This window comes from Andrographis paniculata, unplaced genomic scaffold (genome assembly GCF_009805555.1).
Source record: "Andrographis paniculata isolate CXL003 unplaced genomic scaffold, ASM980555v1 Contig74END, whole genome shotgun sequence".
Lineage (NCBI taxonomy): Eukaryota > Viridiplantae > Streptophyta > Magnoliopsida > Lamiales > Acanthaceae > Andrographis > Andrographis paniculata.
Genome location: NW_026137611.1, coordinates 2133434 through 2152244, shown reverse-complemented (window position 1 = coordinate 2152244; position 18811 = coordinate 2133434). Strand labels below are relative to the sequence as shown.

The 18811-nt window shown below is 36.9% G+C and overlaps 3 protein-coding genes across 4 annotated transcripts; all 3 read left to right on the top strand.

The window, feature by feature from the left end:
• The first annotated feature begins 1398 nt into the window (after window positions 1-1398).
• On the top strand, window positions 1399-2114 carry LOC127266185 (uncharacterized). Its single transcript, XM_051296348.1, has 2 exons — window positions 1399-1462; window positions 1734-2114. The coding sequence occupies exons 1-2, from the start codon at window positions 1454-1456 to the stop codon at window positions 2082-2084; spliced, it is 360 nt and encodes a 119-aa protein (XP_051152305.1). The 5' UTR covers window positions 1399-1453; the 3' UTR covers window positions 2085-2114.
• Window positions 2115-3068: 954 nt separating this feature from the next.
• LOC127265872 (uncharacterized) lies at window positions 3069-5059 on the top strand. The gene is made up of 5 exons (XM_051295888.1): window positions 3069-3540; window positions 3697-3902; window positions 3976-4725; window positions 4908-4910; window positions 5015-5059. The coding sequence occupies exons 1-5, from the start codon at window positions 3069-3071 to the stop codon at window positions 5057-5059; spliced, it is 1476 nt and encodes a 491-aa protein (XP_051151845.1).
• Window positions 5060-10841: 5782 nt separating this feature from the next.
• On the top strand, window positions 10842-15129 carry LOC127266147 (lysine-specific histone demethylase 1 homolog 2). Of its 2 annotated transcripts, none has more exons than XM_051296301.1 (3): window positions 10842-10975; window positions 12505-14089; window positions 14169-15129. In XM_051296301.1, the coding sequence occupies exons 2-3, from the start codon at window positions 12544-12546 to the stop codon at window positions 14885-14887; spliced, it is 2265 nt and encodes a 754-aa protein (XP_051152258.1). In that variant the 5' UTR covers window positions 10842-10975; window positions 12505-12543; the 3' UTR covers window positions 14888-15129. The 2 variants fall into 2 exon arrangements, with proteins under 2 accessions (XP_051152258.1, XP_051152259.1); XM_051296302.1 differs by having other exon boundaries at window positions 10852-10975; window positions 12500-14089.
• The last annotated feature ends 3682 nt before the right edge of the window (window positions 15130-18811 follow it).

Below are 18811 nucleotides of genomic sequence, written 5' to 3'. Positions count from 1 at the left end.
TAGAAAAAACTGTGTCCATAATATAAAAAAATATTATTAAATATTTACTTTTGTAAGAATATAAAATATTTATTAAAAATTATGTTGAAAAAGAAAAATAAGAAGTTACTGATCAAACAAACCCAAAGTAACTTGATAAAAAAAAATAGTAACAAATTGATTATCAATTAATTAAAATAATAGTATGAAAATTGTGAATGAATAAAATTATTGATAGGATTATTGCATAAATATATAAAATATTTAATACTATGGTATTTTTTTTATTATTATTCCTTATTCCTCATAAAAAATTTAAAATTATAAATACTAAAAGATATAATCGAAAACAAAATTTGAATATAGTTCTTTTATAATTTTTAAATAAAATAAATTTTAGTTTTAATAAATATTTATAGATTTTTCTTATAACATTGTATCAAAATAATATTTAAAAAAATTAATTAAAGATATATTTTTTTTACATCAATAACTGGAAAATTGGAAAAAATATCGCACACGTATATCTCATTATCACTTTTGTCCTGTATTTATCTCTCTGGCAAAATATATCCCACATGTTTTCAAAATTCGCTATTTCTATTCTTTGACCGCGCGTGGCCGCGCGTGATTGCGCGTGATGTGAATTTCACACGCGAGAAAAGGATATAAATAACAACTTTTGTAAACACGTGGGATATATTTTGCCAGAGAGATAAATACATGACAAAAATGATAATAGGGTATAAATATGAGATATTTTTTTTTGCAATTTACTCCATCAATAACAGATTTCTACTGTTTGACATTTTGTATTTTTTTAAAATAAAAATAATATTTTTTTATTTCACAAAATATTATATTATATATTATTTTAATATTAAATTTAAATCAAATTTTTTTTAAACCTATCAAAAGAAACATATCCTAAAATATTATTCTTCAAAAAATTTTAAACCAAAATCATTATATTTACGGACAATTGGGCAAAAATCCCTCTGTCCATTTATCATTTGGGATTCAGTCCCTAATGATAAAAACTTGCTCTGCACTCCCCCTTTTTCCTTCTTCCTTCTTCTTCCTCCCTAATCGTATTTCTCTTCATTCTGTTTCTCTTCGCGCAAAAAATTCTTGTGAAGCCGTTGTCCTCTTCCGTGAGCTCGAAAGCCACATCCCGCACAGGTAAGGTTCTTAATTGTTCGCCCGATTTTACATCGCCGCTTCTTGTCTGGTTCGATTGAAAAATTTCCTAGGGCACTCTCCGAATCCTGTTCCGGTTCCCTGTCGTCGGCGGTCGGTTGATTCGGTCGAAGAACTACCGAAGGCTGTCACCGGTTCCGTGGCCCGTATTTCTTGGTCTCCGGTGAAATTAGATGTACCAAGTGTGTTTTTGTGTCGGTTGATTCGGTCGAAGAACTACCGAAGGCTGTCACCGGTTCCCTGGCCCGTCTTTCTTGTTCTCCGGCGAAATTAGATGTACCAGGTGTGTTTTTGTATCGATATCTTAGTTGGAAAATTATTATCTGGAAGAAAATGTTTGGGTATTATTTTGGGTGATTTTGATAATAAATTTTGTTGCTATTTAGGGTTTAAGGGTAATATTTATTTTGTGAAATGGGTAATTTGTTGCTATTGAGGATCAAGACATTACTAGAATTCCGTAAGAACATATGATTTTAGTGTATTTTGTGTAAGATTATCTAATCGCCCATACGACCTAATATAGTTCATACGTTCATCGGTTGGATCGCTAGGTTCCGATGGACATGGAGCAAAGTAGTCTGAAATTATTAATTATATGTTCCTACGAAGGTGAGCATCATGTAATTCGTTTAGAAGAGGGCACCACGCTGGAGGATCTTTACCGGAATATATCGAAAAGATGGAATAAAGTGAGTATTGAGGCGGTAAAACTCCAATATATTGCACCTATTCAGAAAAGCTACGTGACGTTATTGTGTGACGATGATGTCGCCAATATGTGGAGAATGCATATCTTGTTAAAGGTAATGTTTGTGGATATGATTGCACGGTGCAGAAGCGAGCACCAGAGCGTGCCTCTCCGAAGCACGGTTGGACGCAGGTACGTTACTCATCATTTGTAATTAAGTAGTCTTTATTAAACTTTGTTATAGAATGCAGTCACAATTGTTCCTTATGAAAGAATGCAGTCTGTAAGCACTTATAATGCAGTATGTAAGAATGCAGTCTGTAAGCGCTTATAATGTCATGTTCAACACATCTAAAAACATATTGTTTATAGGTTACGTTAGTAATAATTCTTTTATGATATTGGCATACAACAATACCGTGGTATATTGTTGCGATGTTGTTTGTAGGTAGTAAGTATCCACCTCCGCGATTTTGTAGTAGCGCAGTGCAGAACGAACCACTGAAGAGATTGTAAAGATATGTAGTGGGGATATAACGTCTTGAAGGTATTTAACGATTTTCACTCCTTCTTCACACGCCACTGTCAATATCCTCTAGCAATCCGGTTTAGGTAGGTGTACCATGATCGATGCGTTGAAATTTTTGTAGCCCATGGCATTTACTGCATCACGTAGCCTGCTGCGGTGAATAGATGCAGTTGTTCTTTTAAATACCCTGGATGACACGGTAGGTAACCATAGACACCGTGGACATACTCGGTTGAGTAAGATGGGTACCCATGTTTTTCCATTTACTCTGAAAATATCTATTACCATATAAAATTAGAACTACTTACATCTGATATAATTTTCATTCTTATTATTGTATTTGTAATGTAGGGGTGAGGCCGAATGTTCTGGATTGAACGAAGATTGCGCCGATGGTATCTTTATTCCCGACGAAAGTACTAGTCTAATTGCAATGCGAGATGCATTGTCGGGGAAGGGCAGACATTCAAGGGACCGCAGGAGTTTAGAAAGTTACTGAAGAATTATTCTATTGCCACTCAGAAACACTTCAGGTACCAAAAGAATGATTCAAGCAAAATTATTGCGGTGTGCATCGACAAAGGCTGTGGTTGGCGTATTTATGCATCCTTCCATGCTCGTGATGCATCATTCAGCATTCGTAAGTGCAATTTACATCACACATGTACTATGAGTCTATTGCAATCAAGAGATCATCCAGCAGCCGATGCGAACTGGATTTCTGAGGTCTACAAAGATAAGATACGTTCTATGCCAGCGTATAAGGCATCCGACATCCGGGAGCATATCCAAACAGATTATGGGATTGACGTGAAATATCATAAAGCATGGCGTGGCAAAGAGAATGCGATAAGGGCAATTAATGGTGGAGGTAGAGACAGTTTCTCACAACTTCCGTTGTACTGTCATGCACTTCGGGAGTCAAATCCGGGAAGTATTATAGACTGCGAAGTTGAGCAGGCAACCAAACGTTTCCAACGCCTTTTTGTTTGTTTAGGTGCATGCCGGCTGGGTTTTTTGAGGGGTTGCAGGCCCCTACTCTTTCTTGATGGGACACATATAAAAAACAAACACAAAGGGTGTCTGCTAAGTGCAATTGCAGTGGATGAGGATGATGGGATGTTTACTTTAGCATTTTCTGGTACGTAATTTGATATTAGCTACAGTTGTCATTTTGTTAGAATGCTGGGTATAGCTGTTCGTGTATGCTGTTTTCCATGCTCTCTTTAGGCACGTATGTACCCTTATACGTTGGAAACCTTTGTAGTTATTTGTGTTCTTATTTGTTGACTTGCAGCTGTGTCTACGGAAAATGATGAAAATTGGGAGTGGTTTTGCTGGAAGCTGCGATCTGTTTTAGAATGTGAGGGACGTACGGATTGGAAACAGTACACATTCTTCTCGGATCGGCACTCGGGTTTACTAAAGTCAATCTCATGCGTCTTTCCCGGAGCACATCATGCGTACTGTCTCCGACACTTAGTGGACAACTTCCGTACCCAGGTATATGTACGTCAATATTAATCTGTAATGAACATCACTGGTTATGATCAACCATAAAATGTCTTTTTTTTAGGTTATGCGGAGATACCCAATGCATAATAAGAAACGATGGACCGCTGTCTTCAATAAGGCCGCCTATGCTCCGTTGAGGAGAGATTTCGAAAACCACATTAGTTCTGTGGTCGAATCAATGCCATTGGCCAGGGACTTCATTACCCAATCACACCCAGAATGTTGGGCAAATTCACTATTCAGAGGCACTCGTTGGGGAATAATAAATAATAACATTGCTGAGTCATGGAATAGTTGGGTGAGATCCGCGAGGTCAATGCCATTCGTTGGGATGTTGGATACCATTAGAAGGCAAGTGATGGTAATGATGAATGAACGCCGCGAAAAGTCGGAGATAATGCACGGAAGGCTCTGTCCAAAACAGAAGAGCAAGTTGGCACTATCGTACATGGCGTCTCGACGGCTACAGTGCAGTTCATCCTCTAGAACTGTATTCGAGGTAACAGATTGTAATGAAAGATACGCAGTCGATTTGGAGGCGCGCAAATGCTCTTGTCGAGAATGGCAAATGTTCCGATTGCCCTGCAAGCATGCCTGCGCTTGCATTGAAAAATGCAGTATGTCAATTTATGATTTTTGCGATCTTTACTATAGCATTGAATCTTACAGAAAAACGTACCAGGAGCCAATAAATCCCGTACCGACGCATGATATGGACGTGATTGTTGAAATTCAGGCGGACCAAATTCACCCTCCTCCGTCGTCTGTCCAACCAGGCCGGCCAAATAAGCGAAGGTTCGAGTCCCAGCAGGTAAAGAATGCACGGAAATGTGGTCGTTGTGGGCGTCTTGGACATAATAGAAGAAGTTGCAAGCAACAAATAGTTTAGCGAACCTTTTTTTCATTGTACATCTTTTTGGCTTCCAGGAGTATATATTAAGACAGTAGGTACATATTCAATAGCTATATTGTAATTGTTTTTTGTGTCTCTAGGATGTAACCGGTTGGATCCATCGACTTATTTGCAGTAGTAAGTGGTATGTAGCCCTCTCACGCAGGTATATGATGAAGTTGTGAAGGTTCATAGTTATATTCTGCAGGTATATTTTTCATGTACTGAGGCATTTGATGATGTAGCTCTGTAGGGACGGATGGTTAATGTAATCTCTAATTGTTTTGAAAGTACATGCTATCCTATTTTTGGGTTATTACTAGGAGGTATAGTTGTTGTATTAAACTCGTCATACTAACCAAGTGCATGTGTCATCAACTTAAGTATTTGTTGATGCCTTCTTTAACCATCAGCAGTAAATACATGCTATTTGAAGAAAAAAAAAAAAAAAGACCGTTTCCCCAGCCACAGGTAACCAGGGCATACATAATTGCAACTGAAGTATAATGTCACGGTTGTTGTAAGTACGCAATAGCTTACAGAGGGTATATGAATAATGATTCCAACATATAGGGTTGCGGTCCGAGTACAAACCATATTTTATTTTGTTTATACAGTATTCTAATTGTATTACCGTGTAATAATTTGGAGGCGTAGCATTGATTAAAATTCAGCACACAGCTACGTACCAGACTTCCATATGCCACACAACTATATTGCGGTTATATTATCGTGTCTATTCTATTGTGTTCTAATTCAATTAACGGGTAAGCGATGTAAGTATAATCTGTGGCCTAAAACACGCCATTCAAGATTATGGGGTTGACGAGCAACACTACCATGGTTAAGCCAATACACTCTTACCATCAGTTCATGAATATTTTAAGAGAAAAGGCCGAGTCCCCACCCGTAGGGTACCAGAGCATTTGAAATGGTAACGGAAGTATAAAGGCTATTTCCGTAGGTACATAATAGATACTATAGGGTATTTGTAATAATGACTCCGTTACTTATGCATCTGAGCTAAGTACCAGACTCGCTGAACGAGGTACACAGATTGCGTATGCGGGCATCTGTGTTGTAGTTGTAGGTATAGTAGCACTTCTCTGTAACCACGTGTTGCTTAGCATTCCACAGGAAATAGTTGATTGTAATCTAGACGTTGACCCACACGCAATTACCAGACACCTATGTCCCGCACAAATATTTTGTTGTAATATGATCATGTTTTTTTAGTATTGTTTGTTTTAAATTAACGAGTAAGCCCTTGCAGTATCTCCGGTCGATTAAAACATGACGTCCAGTAGGGTTTTATGAGAAACGCCGACACGGTTGAACTGATTCAAAGTGAACGCTATTTCAGTGATCAGTGCAAAAGAAATGACCAGTCCCACAAACGCAAATGACTGGAGCATGTAATATATAAATGGAAGTACATACTAGTTTTCCGTAGGCACATAAAAGCTATCAACGGGTATCACCACACAACGCAGGTATATAATGAAGATGACAAATCAATCCACATAAAAGACATTTACCAATTCCATCACCTCGATACACAATGCAATAACTTCCCAGATCAATCCAAATTGAAGACATTAAACAAATCCATCACCTCCACACAACACAATAACTTCCCAGATTAATCCAAACTGAAGACATTCAACAAATCCATCACCTCGCCACACAACGCAAAAACTTCCCAAATCAATCCAAATTCATTACATGTGTTAACCTGCCCTATTTTTCCATCGGGGTCTACGTTTCAGAAGGGGGGACCTTTCAATATCCTCGCCGCAATCGTGCCTCGGTAGCTCTTGACATCGCCGAAGTCCTCGCCGAGGACACCAACGAGATTGACATCTGGACCTGCCCACGCATAACACTCTGCGAACATGCAGACTAAAGGTCCACAGTCCAACGTTTCACCCTGGTGTCGGCATCTAATGTACTCGGGCATGTCGCTGACCATAGGCCATAGTCGTGACGCGTTCATATACAACGATAAAAATCGCGTCTGCACAAATAACGTTACTCTTTCGTTAAGGAATTCACCCTACCCATAGGCAATTAATTATGATCATTCGAAAGACGTACCAATTTCTTTGTATTCCCCTGGCCGAAGGGGTCGCGCATTGAGTTACACTCCAACACAACACGTTTGACGGTATCCAGTATGCAGAGATGCCAGTGGAACCGGGTGTGTACGGGTAGAAATATGTACCGGCACCCAGACCGGATTTTGTCCATGATTCCGGCAAACTCTTGGCCTACGGTCACTTGCAGCGAGTTGGCAAACGCGAGTACATTACCCTTATTGATGCTCGGCTTTTTCGCTCCCCTGCTTGGTCGTGATAGCGCGTCGTTCACGGCTTTCTGAAAATCGAACACAGCAACCAACGCAATAATAACAATGTGATTTGTAATACTAACCGTATAAATTCCAAACAGGATACTCACCGCTACGAACCATGGCACACAACCACACCGCACCTGCGGATTGTGTTGGAGCTGATATTCATTGCTGCATAGATGATATAGGTACGCGTCGATGACTTCGCCTTTCACAGCTTCGTCAAACAGTAGTTCTAAAATGGCATCGGACGAGACAGACACGACGCCTTGCTGCCATACAGTGTCCCTACAACATGATAGTCGCAAACGGATAAAAACATCGATTGAGAAAAATATATAAAGCCTTAATAGTGAATAGCAATACCAGACAGCGAATGACGCGAGAAAATGTTCAATGGTGTTCGTCTCATCCTCAGATAAGGAACCCTTTCCACAGTAGCTGTCATTATTGCGATATCCCTCCCACTTTTGTGCTCCAGGGTCTGCTACAACCTTAGCATCCGAGTCCCCATCGTCGCCGACGACAAATGGTTCCTGAACCAACAATGAAGATAATCATGTTTCCGTAGGTATCTGTATTTATTGTATAGGTATTGACGCAGAAACACTAGGTATTTAAGAATCTATCTGAAGTATTTTGAGCCAGACGACTTATATTTGTATGGAACTACGTACCTGCTCATTATTGACGTCGACCGCTGACTTTCCTTTCGCCCTCCGTGTTTTTCTCGCTTTCTCAATTCGCGGTGTCGACACAGGTGTCACGAATTCAGGCTTCTTCTTTCTCTTCCTATCCTTACGTGCCATTACACCACGTACAATCGATGAATCTGCGGCCCTGCTACAAGTCTCACGGTCGGAGTCATCGCCCTGCTACAATTTCAACAAAGCAAATAATCATTCAACAGATAGACAACTACGACCTACAAATTGTACTTACTATATTTAATTAGCTTACCTTGACATCTATCGGTGCAACATAAGGAACAATGGCCATCAATTGGTTAAACTCTAGCAGGCTACCAACCCCTTCGTCATCTGACTCGTTTATCGGATCAACTTCGGCCAAAAGGATGTCCATTTTTTTTTTGCTTCGGCGCTCGGTATTCGCTTGCTCTTCCGCTGCTTCCTCGGGATCCTCCTCAATCTGACTCTCCTCCTCCCCAGTTTTTTTCTCCCTCTCCTCCTCCTCCTCCTCTTCACCCTGACTCTCCTCCTCCTGACCCTGCTTCTCCTCCATGTCGGCCTGCTTCTCTTTCCTCTCAGACTCCACAGCCATCCGGTCTGCTGTCTCTTCATCCCCATAGTTTGCATCACCCTCCTCGCCATCGCTCTCGTCCTCACCCTCACCTTCACTGTCGTCATCGACAACACCGGCTCTAGATCTTTGTAATTTATGAGCAAGTCTGGCAATTGCAGTGTCTTTCTTCCGCAGCTCCACCTTCAATGCCGCAATTTGTTGCGCTGCTTCCTGCAACATATGTTAATAATGTCATATAAGAAATTATTTTATCCATTTACAACGGTAGCAACATTGAATAATGCATTTACCTCTGAAGCATGGCAAATTGCACGAACGAACTTTTCTTCCGTGCCTATCCGATAGAATTCCTGAACATCTGACCGCTATAGGGATGTCAATTCACCAACTGCATGAACCCTGGACATTGGACCGAGGCTATTCAGCCACCGAAAGAGACGCGGTACCTTCGGAAGGCACCGTGCCTTGTCCAGAGTTGGGACCCTCTCATTGAACCAAGCCTGCACATATTGTAATAGACATTATTGCCAACAATAATACATATTGTGCAATATACCAAAATAAGTAGAAAAAATTAACAAATCCGATATTACATTGCTTACCAGCAAACCCGCGGTGCAGCCTGTCAAATATTTTTTCCCGGACTTGAAGTCGCTTATAGACTTCAACAGATAACGGTGACTTGCGGGTCCCCACGCGTAGTCACCAATCGCACTCAGGTCTTCCACATACGGTAACAAAAAAAAGGGTACAGAATAATTCGCAGAACAAAATAAAATATTTGCAAAAACAAGCAAAATAAAAAGACGAGCAACATCCGCAACAGAAAGAGGCTCCAGCCCCTGCAACAGAGCCTCACGCAGCTTCTGCAACACCTGCCCGCGGGTTACAGAACGTGGCTTGCTCCCAAAAATTCGAACAAACCATTCGCTTTCGACCGATGTGTTTTCGGTCACGTAGACTCCTTTCGCATGTAGTCCTAAGACTACAGAATATTCTTCAACTTCAAACGGAAGCTCAATGTCACTTCCAATCTTGAAGGACATAGATTCCGAACTGAAGCTATTGACGAGGGCAACAAGTCGGTGCCATGGAAACTTCATTTTCGGGCAATCCAGAAAATGCCCGAATGGTGTCATTTTTATAGCTGTGAGGTGTTCGTCTGTCATGTGTTGCTTCAGTTTGCCCAACTCATTATGAAAAAATGGTAATGCAAATCGGCTGATCACCGATTTGTGCTCTTTCCCTGGCCTGTAAGTAAATCTCTAATTTAGTTAAAAGTTTTTCACAATTTAGCAGGAGTAAAAACGCATTCCGAGTATACAATAGTGCCGTTCAGGTATATTAATTGGCAAATTAGACCAAACAAATGAAACTCCTGGTGCCTAATAATACCGCATTTATCAACCCACAAATATGACTAATTACCGAACAATCCACCAAAAAACCTAAAATATGCAACTTCGACTAACTAAACAAAATATACATCTCCAAAATTAACCAAATCAAAGATAAAACAGATAAATTCACCCAAAATCGGCCGAACCGGGTTTCCTGGCCAAAAATTCGAACAATTTCAAACCACCCGTTGAACAAACACAACACCGAACACCCAGGGCTCCTCATCACTGAACCGAGGCATACAAACACGGGACCAAGGCTTCTACCCCAAACAATCGAATAAACTACGATATAAAATTCGATTGTCAACAAAATCATAAAACGAAAAGGGTTTCGACCAGACACTTACTTTTTTGAACTCCTCGTGGGGGATCGCGGCGGATTCGCGGTTTTTCGCACCATTTCGCTGAACAAAATGTCTTACTGCTGATCGTCGAGTTCGCGAGGAACGATTTCCTTCTCGAAGAACTAGGGCTTGAACGGAGAGTGAGGGGAGTTAAGGGAATGTTTCAGTTTTTAAATCGTGCATATTTTCTGTGATTTTTTTTTAAAAAAAAAATTCACAAAATAAGGTACGCAGTATTTAAATGGAATTATCTAATCGTATACTGGGGGTAGAGCGGGAGGTAATGTATGTATATATTATAAAATTGGAAGTATTTATTAATCAATCGTAAGTACATGTTGCATATACAATTGTGATTGAGTAGAAAATACAAGAAGGAAGTTATAACATATCTAATCAATAAAGTAGGGATTACAGATCAATTAATTTACAATGGGACTGAATTGCAAGCAAAATACACTGACAGGGATTTTAGTCCAAGTCTCCCTAAAACAAAATCGAAACAAATTAAAGAAATCCAACTCAGCATCGACGGCAACCGAAATGACAGGGAATCATTTTCTGTGCTGTGTTGAACTGTAGAACCCACAAAACGACGTCGTTTGGTTTAGTTTTCTTGCAAAATTCCCCGCCTCCGTCACCGGCTGTTCCGGTACCTTATATCCCCGCCCCCAAAAATCCGGGCTATAAATACAGATCCACTGTTTATATCTTCGCTCTTCGCATTTCTGAAGCGGAGCACTCGAAGCTGTCTCAGAGTTTTATCGATTTTTTCTCAATTCACTTGCTAGCGATACTTCACTTCTGTAAGTGCTCTTCGATGCTGCTCTATGTTTTGATTGATGCTGTTTACACCTGTGGATGTAGCAATTTAATTGCTTGGTGGTGCAATTTTATTTAATTTTTTTTTGTTTTCTAGAACTGTTGTCGAATTCTTGGTTTTTTAATCGGATCTTTGGTAGCTGAATATCTGATTTCTTGTATGATAATTTCGTTTGTTTTCTGTATCACCATCTGTTTTTGGGTGGATTTTACCGCGTGATTTGCATTTGAGTAATTTTGAATTGTTTTGGCTGTCGAACAGTTGTCGTATTTTGGTGAAGGGTTAGGTTTTTGCGGAGAGTGAGTCTCATCGTTTGTTTTTTGGTCAAAGGCTCGTGGTATGGGTATATCTCTCAATCCAATGAAACGATCGAAAGTGAAACCAAATAGCATAAACATGATCGGATTTTAGGGATTACACATTGAGTTGCATTAGTGAATAGATTTGTTAATTTACAAGAAAGAAGGTAAAAGCACTACCAATTAACGATAAACTGTGTTTAGCATTAGGATTTTTGTACCCTTTGTTACAGATTATACTGCTCAATTGAAATGTACACCCCATTTCTAGAAGTTTCTGACCTCTTTGGTATATGACACACATATAACATTTTTACCCAAGAGTAAACATTCTTGTTTCATTTATTGGGAGAAGAAAGCTTGCCTTTTTTCTGATTTCTGTAAATCTGTTTTTAGATGTGTACTGTGGAGGGCATTTAAGCCATCATATGAACAAAAAGATCTTAGGAGGCTCAAGTAATACTGGTTAAGTTCCATACTTTCAGCAACTGTGAGAAACACCAAATGTCGTATATGAGATTTTTTGTTTTTTTGTTGTTTTTCATGTTTATCTCCTTGTTAACTTTCATAGGTCTTGTGAGACGTAATTATTCTATGCATGGTAGATTTTGTACTTAAATGCATTGGCAGGCTTTTCGAGGTTTCGCGTTAGTTGAACTTCTCCACTCCAAATAATAGAGCGATGATAATTATGAGTTATTTAATCTGTTTGTTCTAGGTTGGAGCGAATCTTAGTCGTTAACATTCAATTTCTTTCCATATATGGATTATACCTGTGTAAATCCGTTCGTATACGGATCCCTCCACATGGCACACGTCTCTACGTGCTGATCCTTTTAAGCGGTGATCTAGCATTTAACGCAGATGTAAATATAATTGGATGGAAATTTTGTCGTGAAGTAGAAAAAGACAGTTTGAGTAACCAAATAATCATGTGTATGTAATTCAACTTGTTGAGGATATCTATAAAAATCTCTACTTTGAACAAAATTATTTGTTTGTTGACTCCACTCTGCAGCACTTGAGCCTAGATCATGCATTTAACACTTTGAATCCTCAATACATGTTCGTAATTTGGATAAAAGAGTTCTATATTCCTTTTGTTGTTTCATGCGTTGCTCATGAATGCAGAAGTTTCTTTGAGTTTTTATAAATGTGATTGCTCTTTCGAAGAAAATTCTAATGAGCTTTCTGTTTTTTGATAAAAGCTCAGGTCACTGAATTCCGATCAATATACAGACATTGCGGAACTATGGGGGAGATTAGGGATACCCAGGTATCAAGTAATCCAGGTTTCAAAAGGTCATCGAGAAGGAAAACAGGCTTAAAAAATTACGACGAGAATCTGATGGATGAGTTGATAGAGAAACAATTGGGTGGTTCATTGAGGAAGAAAAATAGGACGCAGGAAGAATTAGAGAAAGAAACTGAGATAGAAGCCATGATAGCATTGTCATTGGGGTTTCCAATTGATGAATTACTCGAGGAAGAAATTAAAGCCGGCGTCGTTAGAGAAATGGGCGGGAAAGAGCAGAATGATTATATAGTTGTAAGGAACCATATCCTCGCAAGATGGAGGGATAATGTTCAGTCATGGTTGTCCAAAGGACAGATAAGGGAAACTGTAAGTAATGAATATGCTCACTTGATAAATGCAGCTTACGACTTTCTTTTGAACAACGGATATATAAATTTCGGGGTTTCTCCGTCCTTTGAGTCTGAAATTTTTGAGGAAAATAATGATACTTCTGTACTAATAGTAGGTGCGGGTCTGTCCGGGTTGGCGGCAGCTAGGCAGCTTAGGTCCTTTGGTTTCAAAGTGTTTGTTCTTGAAGGTCGAAATCGCCCTGGAGGAAGAGTTTATACTCAAAAGATGGGCGAGACGGGCAAGTTTGCTGCTGTTGATCTTGGTGGTAGTGTAATAACCGGTATTGATGCCAACCCTCTAGGAGTTTTAGCTCGACAACTCTCCATTCCTCTTCACAAGGTTAGAGATAAATGTCCTCTGTACAGGGCTGATGGGAGTCCTGTTGATGAAGAAATCGATTCTCGTGTGGAAACGATTTTCAACAAGCTGCTCGACAAAGTTACCCAGCTTCGACAACTAATGGGTGGATTTGCAGCTAGTATTTCCTTAGGTTCAGTTCTCGAAACTCTTAGACAGTTATACGCCGTTGCTAGAAGCCAGGAGGAAAGGCAACTTCTCGACTGGCACTTTGCTAACTTGGAATTTTCGAATGCCGGGAGCCTCTCTAACCTTTCGGCTGCTTATTGGGATCAGGATGATCCTTATGAGATGGGTGGAGATCACTGTTTTCTTGCTGGTGGAAATTGGAGATTGATTAGAGCTTTATGCCAAGGAATCCCGATATTCTATGGGAAAACTGTTCAGACGATTCGGTATGGAGCTGAAGGCGTTGAGGTCGTCGCCGGAGACCAAGTTTTTCAGGCAGATATGGTCCTTTGTACAGTTCCCCTTGGAGTCCTTAAACAGAGAAGTATACAGTTTGAACCGGAATTACCCGAAAGGAAGCTAGCAGCGATAGGCCGGCTCGGTTTTGGCCTGCTCAATAAGGTCGCCATGGTGTTCCCGTACAATTTCTGGGGCGAAGAGTTGGATACATTCGGTTCTGTGAGAGAATCGACTCACCGTAGGGGCGAATATTTTCTGTTCTACAGCTACCACACTGTTTCAGGTGCTCCCGTTCTTATTGCATTGGTTGCTGGAGAGGCCGCACAGCTTTTCGAAAACACCGAACCGACTGCTTCCGTTCGTCAAGTTTTGGGAATTCTTCGCGGTACATTTTCGATGCGTTTTCTATATTTTGATTCGTGTTTATCTTCTCGATTCATTGTGCTGTATTACATTTGCTGCAGGTATATATGGCTGGAAAGGGATCGAAGTCCCCGACCCAATACAATCGATATGCACAAGATGGGGAGCCGATCCTCTTTCCTGCGGATCATACTCGCATATCCAAGTCGGGTCATCTGGCGTCGACTACGACATCCTCGCTGAAAATGTGGGAGGCCGTTTATTCTTCGGCGGCGAGGCTACGACCCGGCAATACCCTGCGACCATGCACGGCGCCTACGTAAGTGGCCTTCGAGAAGCTTCCCGAATCCTCCAAGCTACACGGGCTCGACGGCAACAAAATCATATTCGAAGGTACCTACAGAAGAATCCGGCGCCAAGCATCGACGCACTGCTCACTCGTTTCAAGAAACCTGATCTCGCATTCGAAGGATTTTCCTTCGTGTTTCCCCCGTCGGAAGACCCGAAATCTTTGGGACTAATGATGGTGACTATTGGAGAGACGGCATCATGCGACGGCACCGACGAGCGCGACCAGCCTTCATCGAACCCGTCGCTGCGACTCTACGCGCAAATTTCCCGAGAACAGGCGCTGCAGCTGCAGCAGGTCACCGGCGCAGGTTCGAATAAACTCGGCTTCTTGTCGCGGAATCTTGGCCTGAAGCTGATGGGGGCTGACGCCGTCGCCGGTTTAGGTAACTCATTGAATACTCAGATATCGGGTAGCTCCGGTAGGGGTAGGGGTAGGGGCCGGCCTCGCAAACTCGCCGGGAAAGTTTGAAGTAGTTCCTATGCTCGCCGGCGAGCGAATTTTTTGTTGGTAGAAAACAATGCTACTGCAAATTTACGCGCACACGGCTGGGACCGGGCTGGGCCGTGTGCGTCGTTTGTTCTCTTTTCGATTCGTGCCTAAATTAGTGGTCGAACTATTCGAACATACGGTTAGAAATAGTTGGACCCGTGTGACATTAGAGAGAAAGATATTGTACAACTTGGTCTCAAATAGTTTTTGTTTTGTTTGCTTGTGTTTTTGGACTTTGTTTTGGTATTATTTATTTATTATTGTTTTTTAAAAAATATTATATAGAAATATATATTTTTATTCAAAATATTGCTTCTTTTTTATATTTTTCTAAAAATATTATATTAAATTATTAAGTTAATTCAAGAAAAATTAAATTTAAACTTTGTTTTTTCAATATTTTTTTTCTACACTTTTTCAAGATATATATTTTATTCTCTTATAAAAGTCAATAATCAATATAAAAATAATAGTAGTATTTTTTATATTACTAACACAATTTTTTTATATCTCACATTAAAAATAAAGGCAAAATTATCCATAATTTTTTTATGGTTAGTGTAAATCTTCTTTTACTTTAAAAATTGTACGATGCTCTTTATACTTTAAAACATATTGCATGAAATTCTTTTGTGGTTTCGAAACTTAGTGTAAATCCCACTTTATTTTAAAAATTGCATGACATTTGCTTATACTTTAAAAGATGTTGCACGAAACTCCTTTGTCATGCAAAAACTATAGATAGGAAATTATTTTCTCATCACATAAAAAAAGTTTTATGGTGGTGGAGTTTCATGAAACATTTAGTATAAAAAGGTACCATGCAATTTTTAAAATATAAAAAAATTTTACGTTAGAATTTTAAAACATACGAGAGTTATGAATAATTTTATCAAAATAAAATTTAAATCAAAATACTAAACAAACAAATCCTATCAATTAAAAATATATATATATATATATATAAAACACAGTCTATGATAAACATCCATGCGGCTTTGGTTACCGTGCTAATGCCTAAGGCCATCTCCAACGGGTATGCAATCTTGACATTGCAACCCTATAAATGGAGTTCTCAATCTTCAACCGGGCGATATTTTTGACACTAAAAATGGTGTTTGCTACGGTGTAACACCAAAAATGATGATGTGTTTTTTTTTTAATTTGTATATTAATTAATTAATTTATTTATTTATTTTTTAAATTTTGTTAAAAGAAAATATTAATTGTAGATATAAAAAGTTGTTTAAAATAATATATAATATGGAATATTTGAAAAAGAATATTAGTTTTGGAGTAAAAAATAGAACTGTGAGTTGGAGTAAAATTACTGTAACAACTGTATTTTTAGAGTTATACTCGATTAGAAATGGCCTAAGGTGTCAACATGGTGCTTATTAAATTTTCACTGTCGGATTTTATTATTAATGGTATATTGTATAGTTACTAATAAATAAGACTAATCTTGTAATATAACTATATCTTAAGAGTATATTTGGAAAAAGAAATTAGTAATATAACCATAATTATATATATATATATTATAGTATGATTATTCAATCGCAATATTCTCGTAATAAGTAATTTAATAAGTGATGTGGCACTATATATATATATATCTTACCTTGTCAAATAAATATTATGTTATAATAATTTTACACTATATATCATCATTGGCTTTTTTTTTTTTTTTTAACAATTTATCTATTTTTTTTTATTTTGATATGTTCTATAAAAAAGTATTTATTTTTTATTTTTTTTTTAGTAATTGTACTATCTACTTAACATTACAAATACTCTTCTAATTTACAATATATTATACAAATACCATTACACTTCTATCATACAATACTAATATGGTTAATTTATTCTTTTTACCTTTATTTATATTTTATCCCAATATAATACTAATATTTCTAAAACTCCGTGCAAAAAGTAAATTGATATATAAATATGGGACGGAGAGAGTATAGTTTAGAACATTTCAATTCAATTTTTATATTGTGAATATATATATATATATTTGAATTTGGATTCATAACCCCACCATAATACAGTAGAGATAATATCAGGGTGTGTTTACTTGTGAAATTTCATTTTCGATTTTACTATTCTTAATTTTTCTTTTCCTCAAAAATATCAAATCAAACACTCTTTTTGTATTTATTTTATTACATTAAAATATAATTTTACGTCCAAAACATCACATCAATACATATTTATATTATATCAAACTAACTATTTCAATTCAAAATTTTACTATTCAAAACCAAAACTCAAAATCAAAATCACACAGAGTAAACAAATCCGCAAGAACATATATCTTAGATCATGCAATTAATGTCGAGCGGGTTATGTTTAACTAACATATTGATGCACTGATGCACATGAACAAACAAATAATAATGGGTATGTTTACCAATACAATTTTTCACTTGATTTTAGTATTTTAATTTTATTTTATCTCAAAAAAAAATAGTAAAGCAAATATCTATTTTTTATTTATTATATTACATTAAAATTTAATTTTATATTTAAAATATCACATCAATACATATTAAATTGCATAAAACAATAATTTCAATTCAAAATTTTACTGTTCAAACTAAAATTAAAAACCAAAATTTTACAAGTAAAAACACTCGTGTGTTCCTTTATACTAAAGGCACAAGAATAGTGTAGTTTTAGAGGTAAAAAAAAAAAAAAAAAAAAAATTGGACAATTTTGAATAAATTCCTTGTCTATTTTCATATTTGTATTCAGTCTCTCTGTACATGTTTTAATAAATAAATAATTTGTGACTGAAAGATTATGAGAGTGTTTGACAAATAATTTTTTCAAGAATTTTTAGTTGTTTGATTAGTAAATAAATTAATTTTGATGTTTGGTAAAATAGCGTTTTCAAATAGCTCATTTGACCCAAAAAGTTAATTTTGAAATTTTCAGATTAGCTTTCTATTTTAATTTTTCTTATTTCTTATTTTCCTTTAAAATTAATTAATTCTTTCAAATATATTAATATATTTTTCATTACACTATTTATTGAATATTTGAATATATTATCTTCTAGTAACTTCCTAAAAATAATATATTTATTTAAAATTATATATTTAATTAAAATAGATACTACATCCGTCCGACTTCAAAGGTCATATTATTTTTTACGTGTTGATATTTGAATATTAATTATTATATAAAAACGTAGTACAAATTAAAGGAAAATGACAAAAAATACTTCTATTAGTGTTGTAATACTATTACGACATTTGTGCAAAAAATTATACAAATATAAAAATATTTTTAATGTTAAGTATAATAACACAAAAAATAAATAAAACCCTTATAGTCAGACAGATAAGTATTAATTAAAAATTATTCTAATAAAAATATATATACAAATAAGTTTTGTTTTTTTATATTTATACTAGTTCTAATATAAACATATATATATCTTTCAATAAAGTTACATTAAACTTTTACAAAATGTTTAAAAAATAATAAAAATAAATACTCCCTCCGTCCCACATATCATGTTCACGTTGTCGTTTTTATCCGTCTCACATACCATGTCACTTTCTTTTTTTGGAAAATAATTACACACTTTAATCTCATTTTAAACTTTTTAATTTAATTTTTTTTAAAATTTTAATTAAACTAATTAGTTATCTTAATCTTAATTTATAATTATTAATATTATAAGATAATTATTTTCACTAATACATTCTCAATTATTTACTAATTACACCCCTCCTAAAATACCGTGTTTACAGTGTAGCAGACACGGTATGTGAGACGGAGGTAATATTTTTAATAAAATTTTCCTAATTTTTAATAATTAATAATAAAAAGTTTACCCATAAAAAACATTTAACTAAACATTTTAAAAATATATATAAAATATCA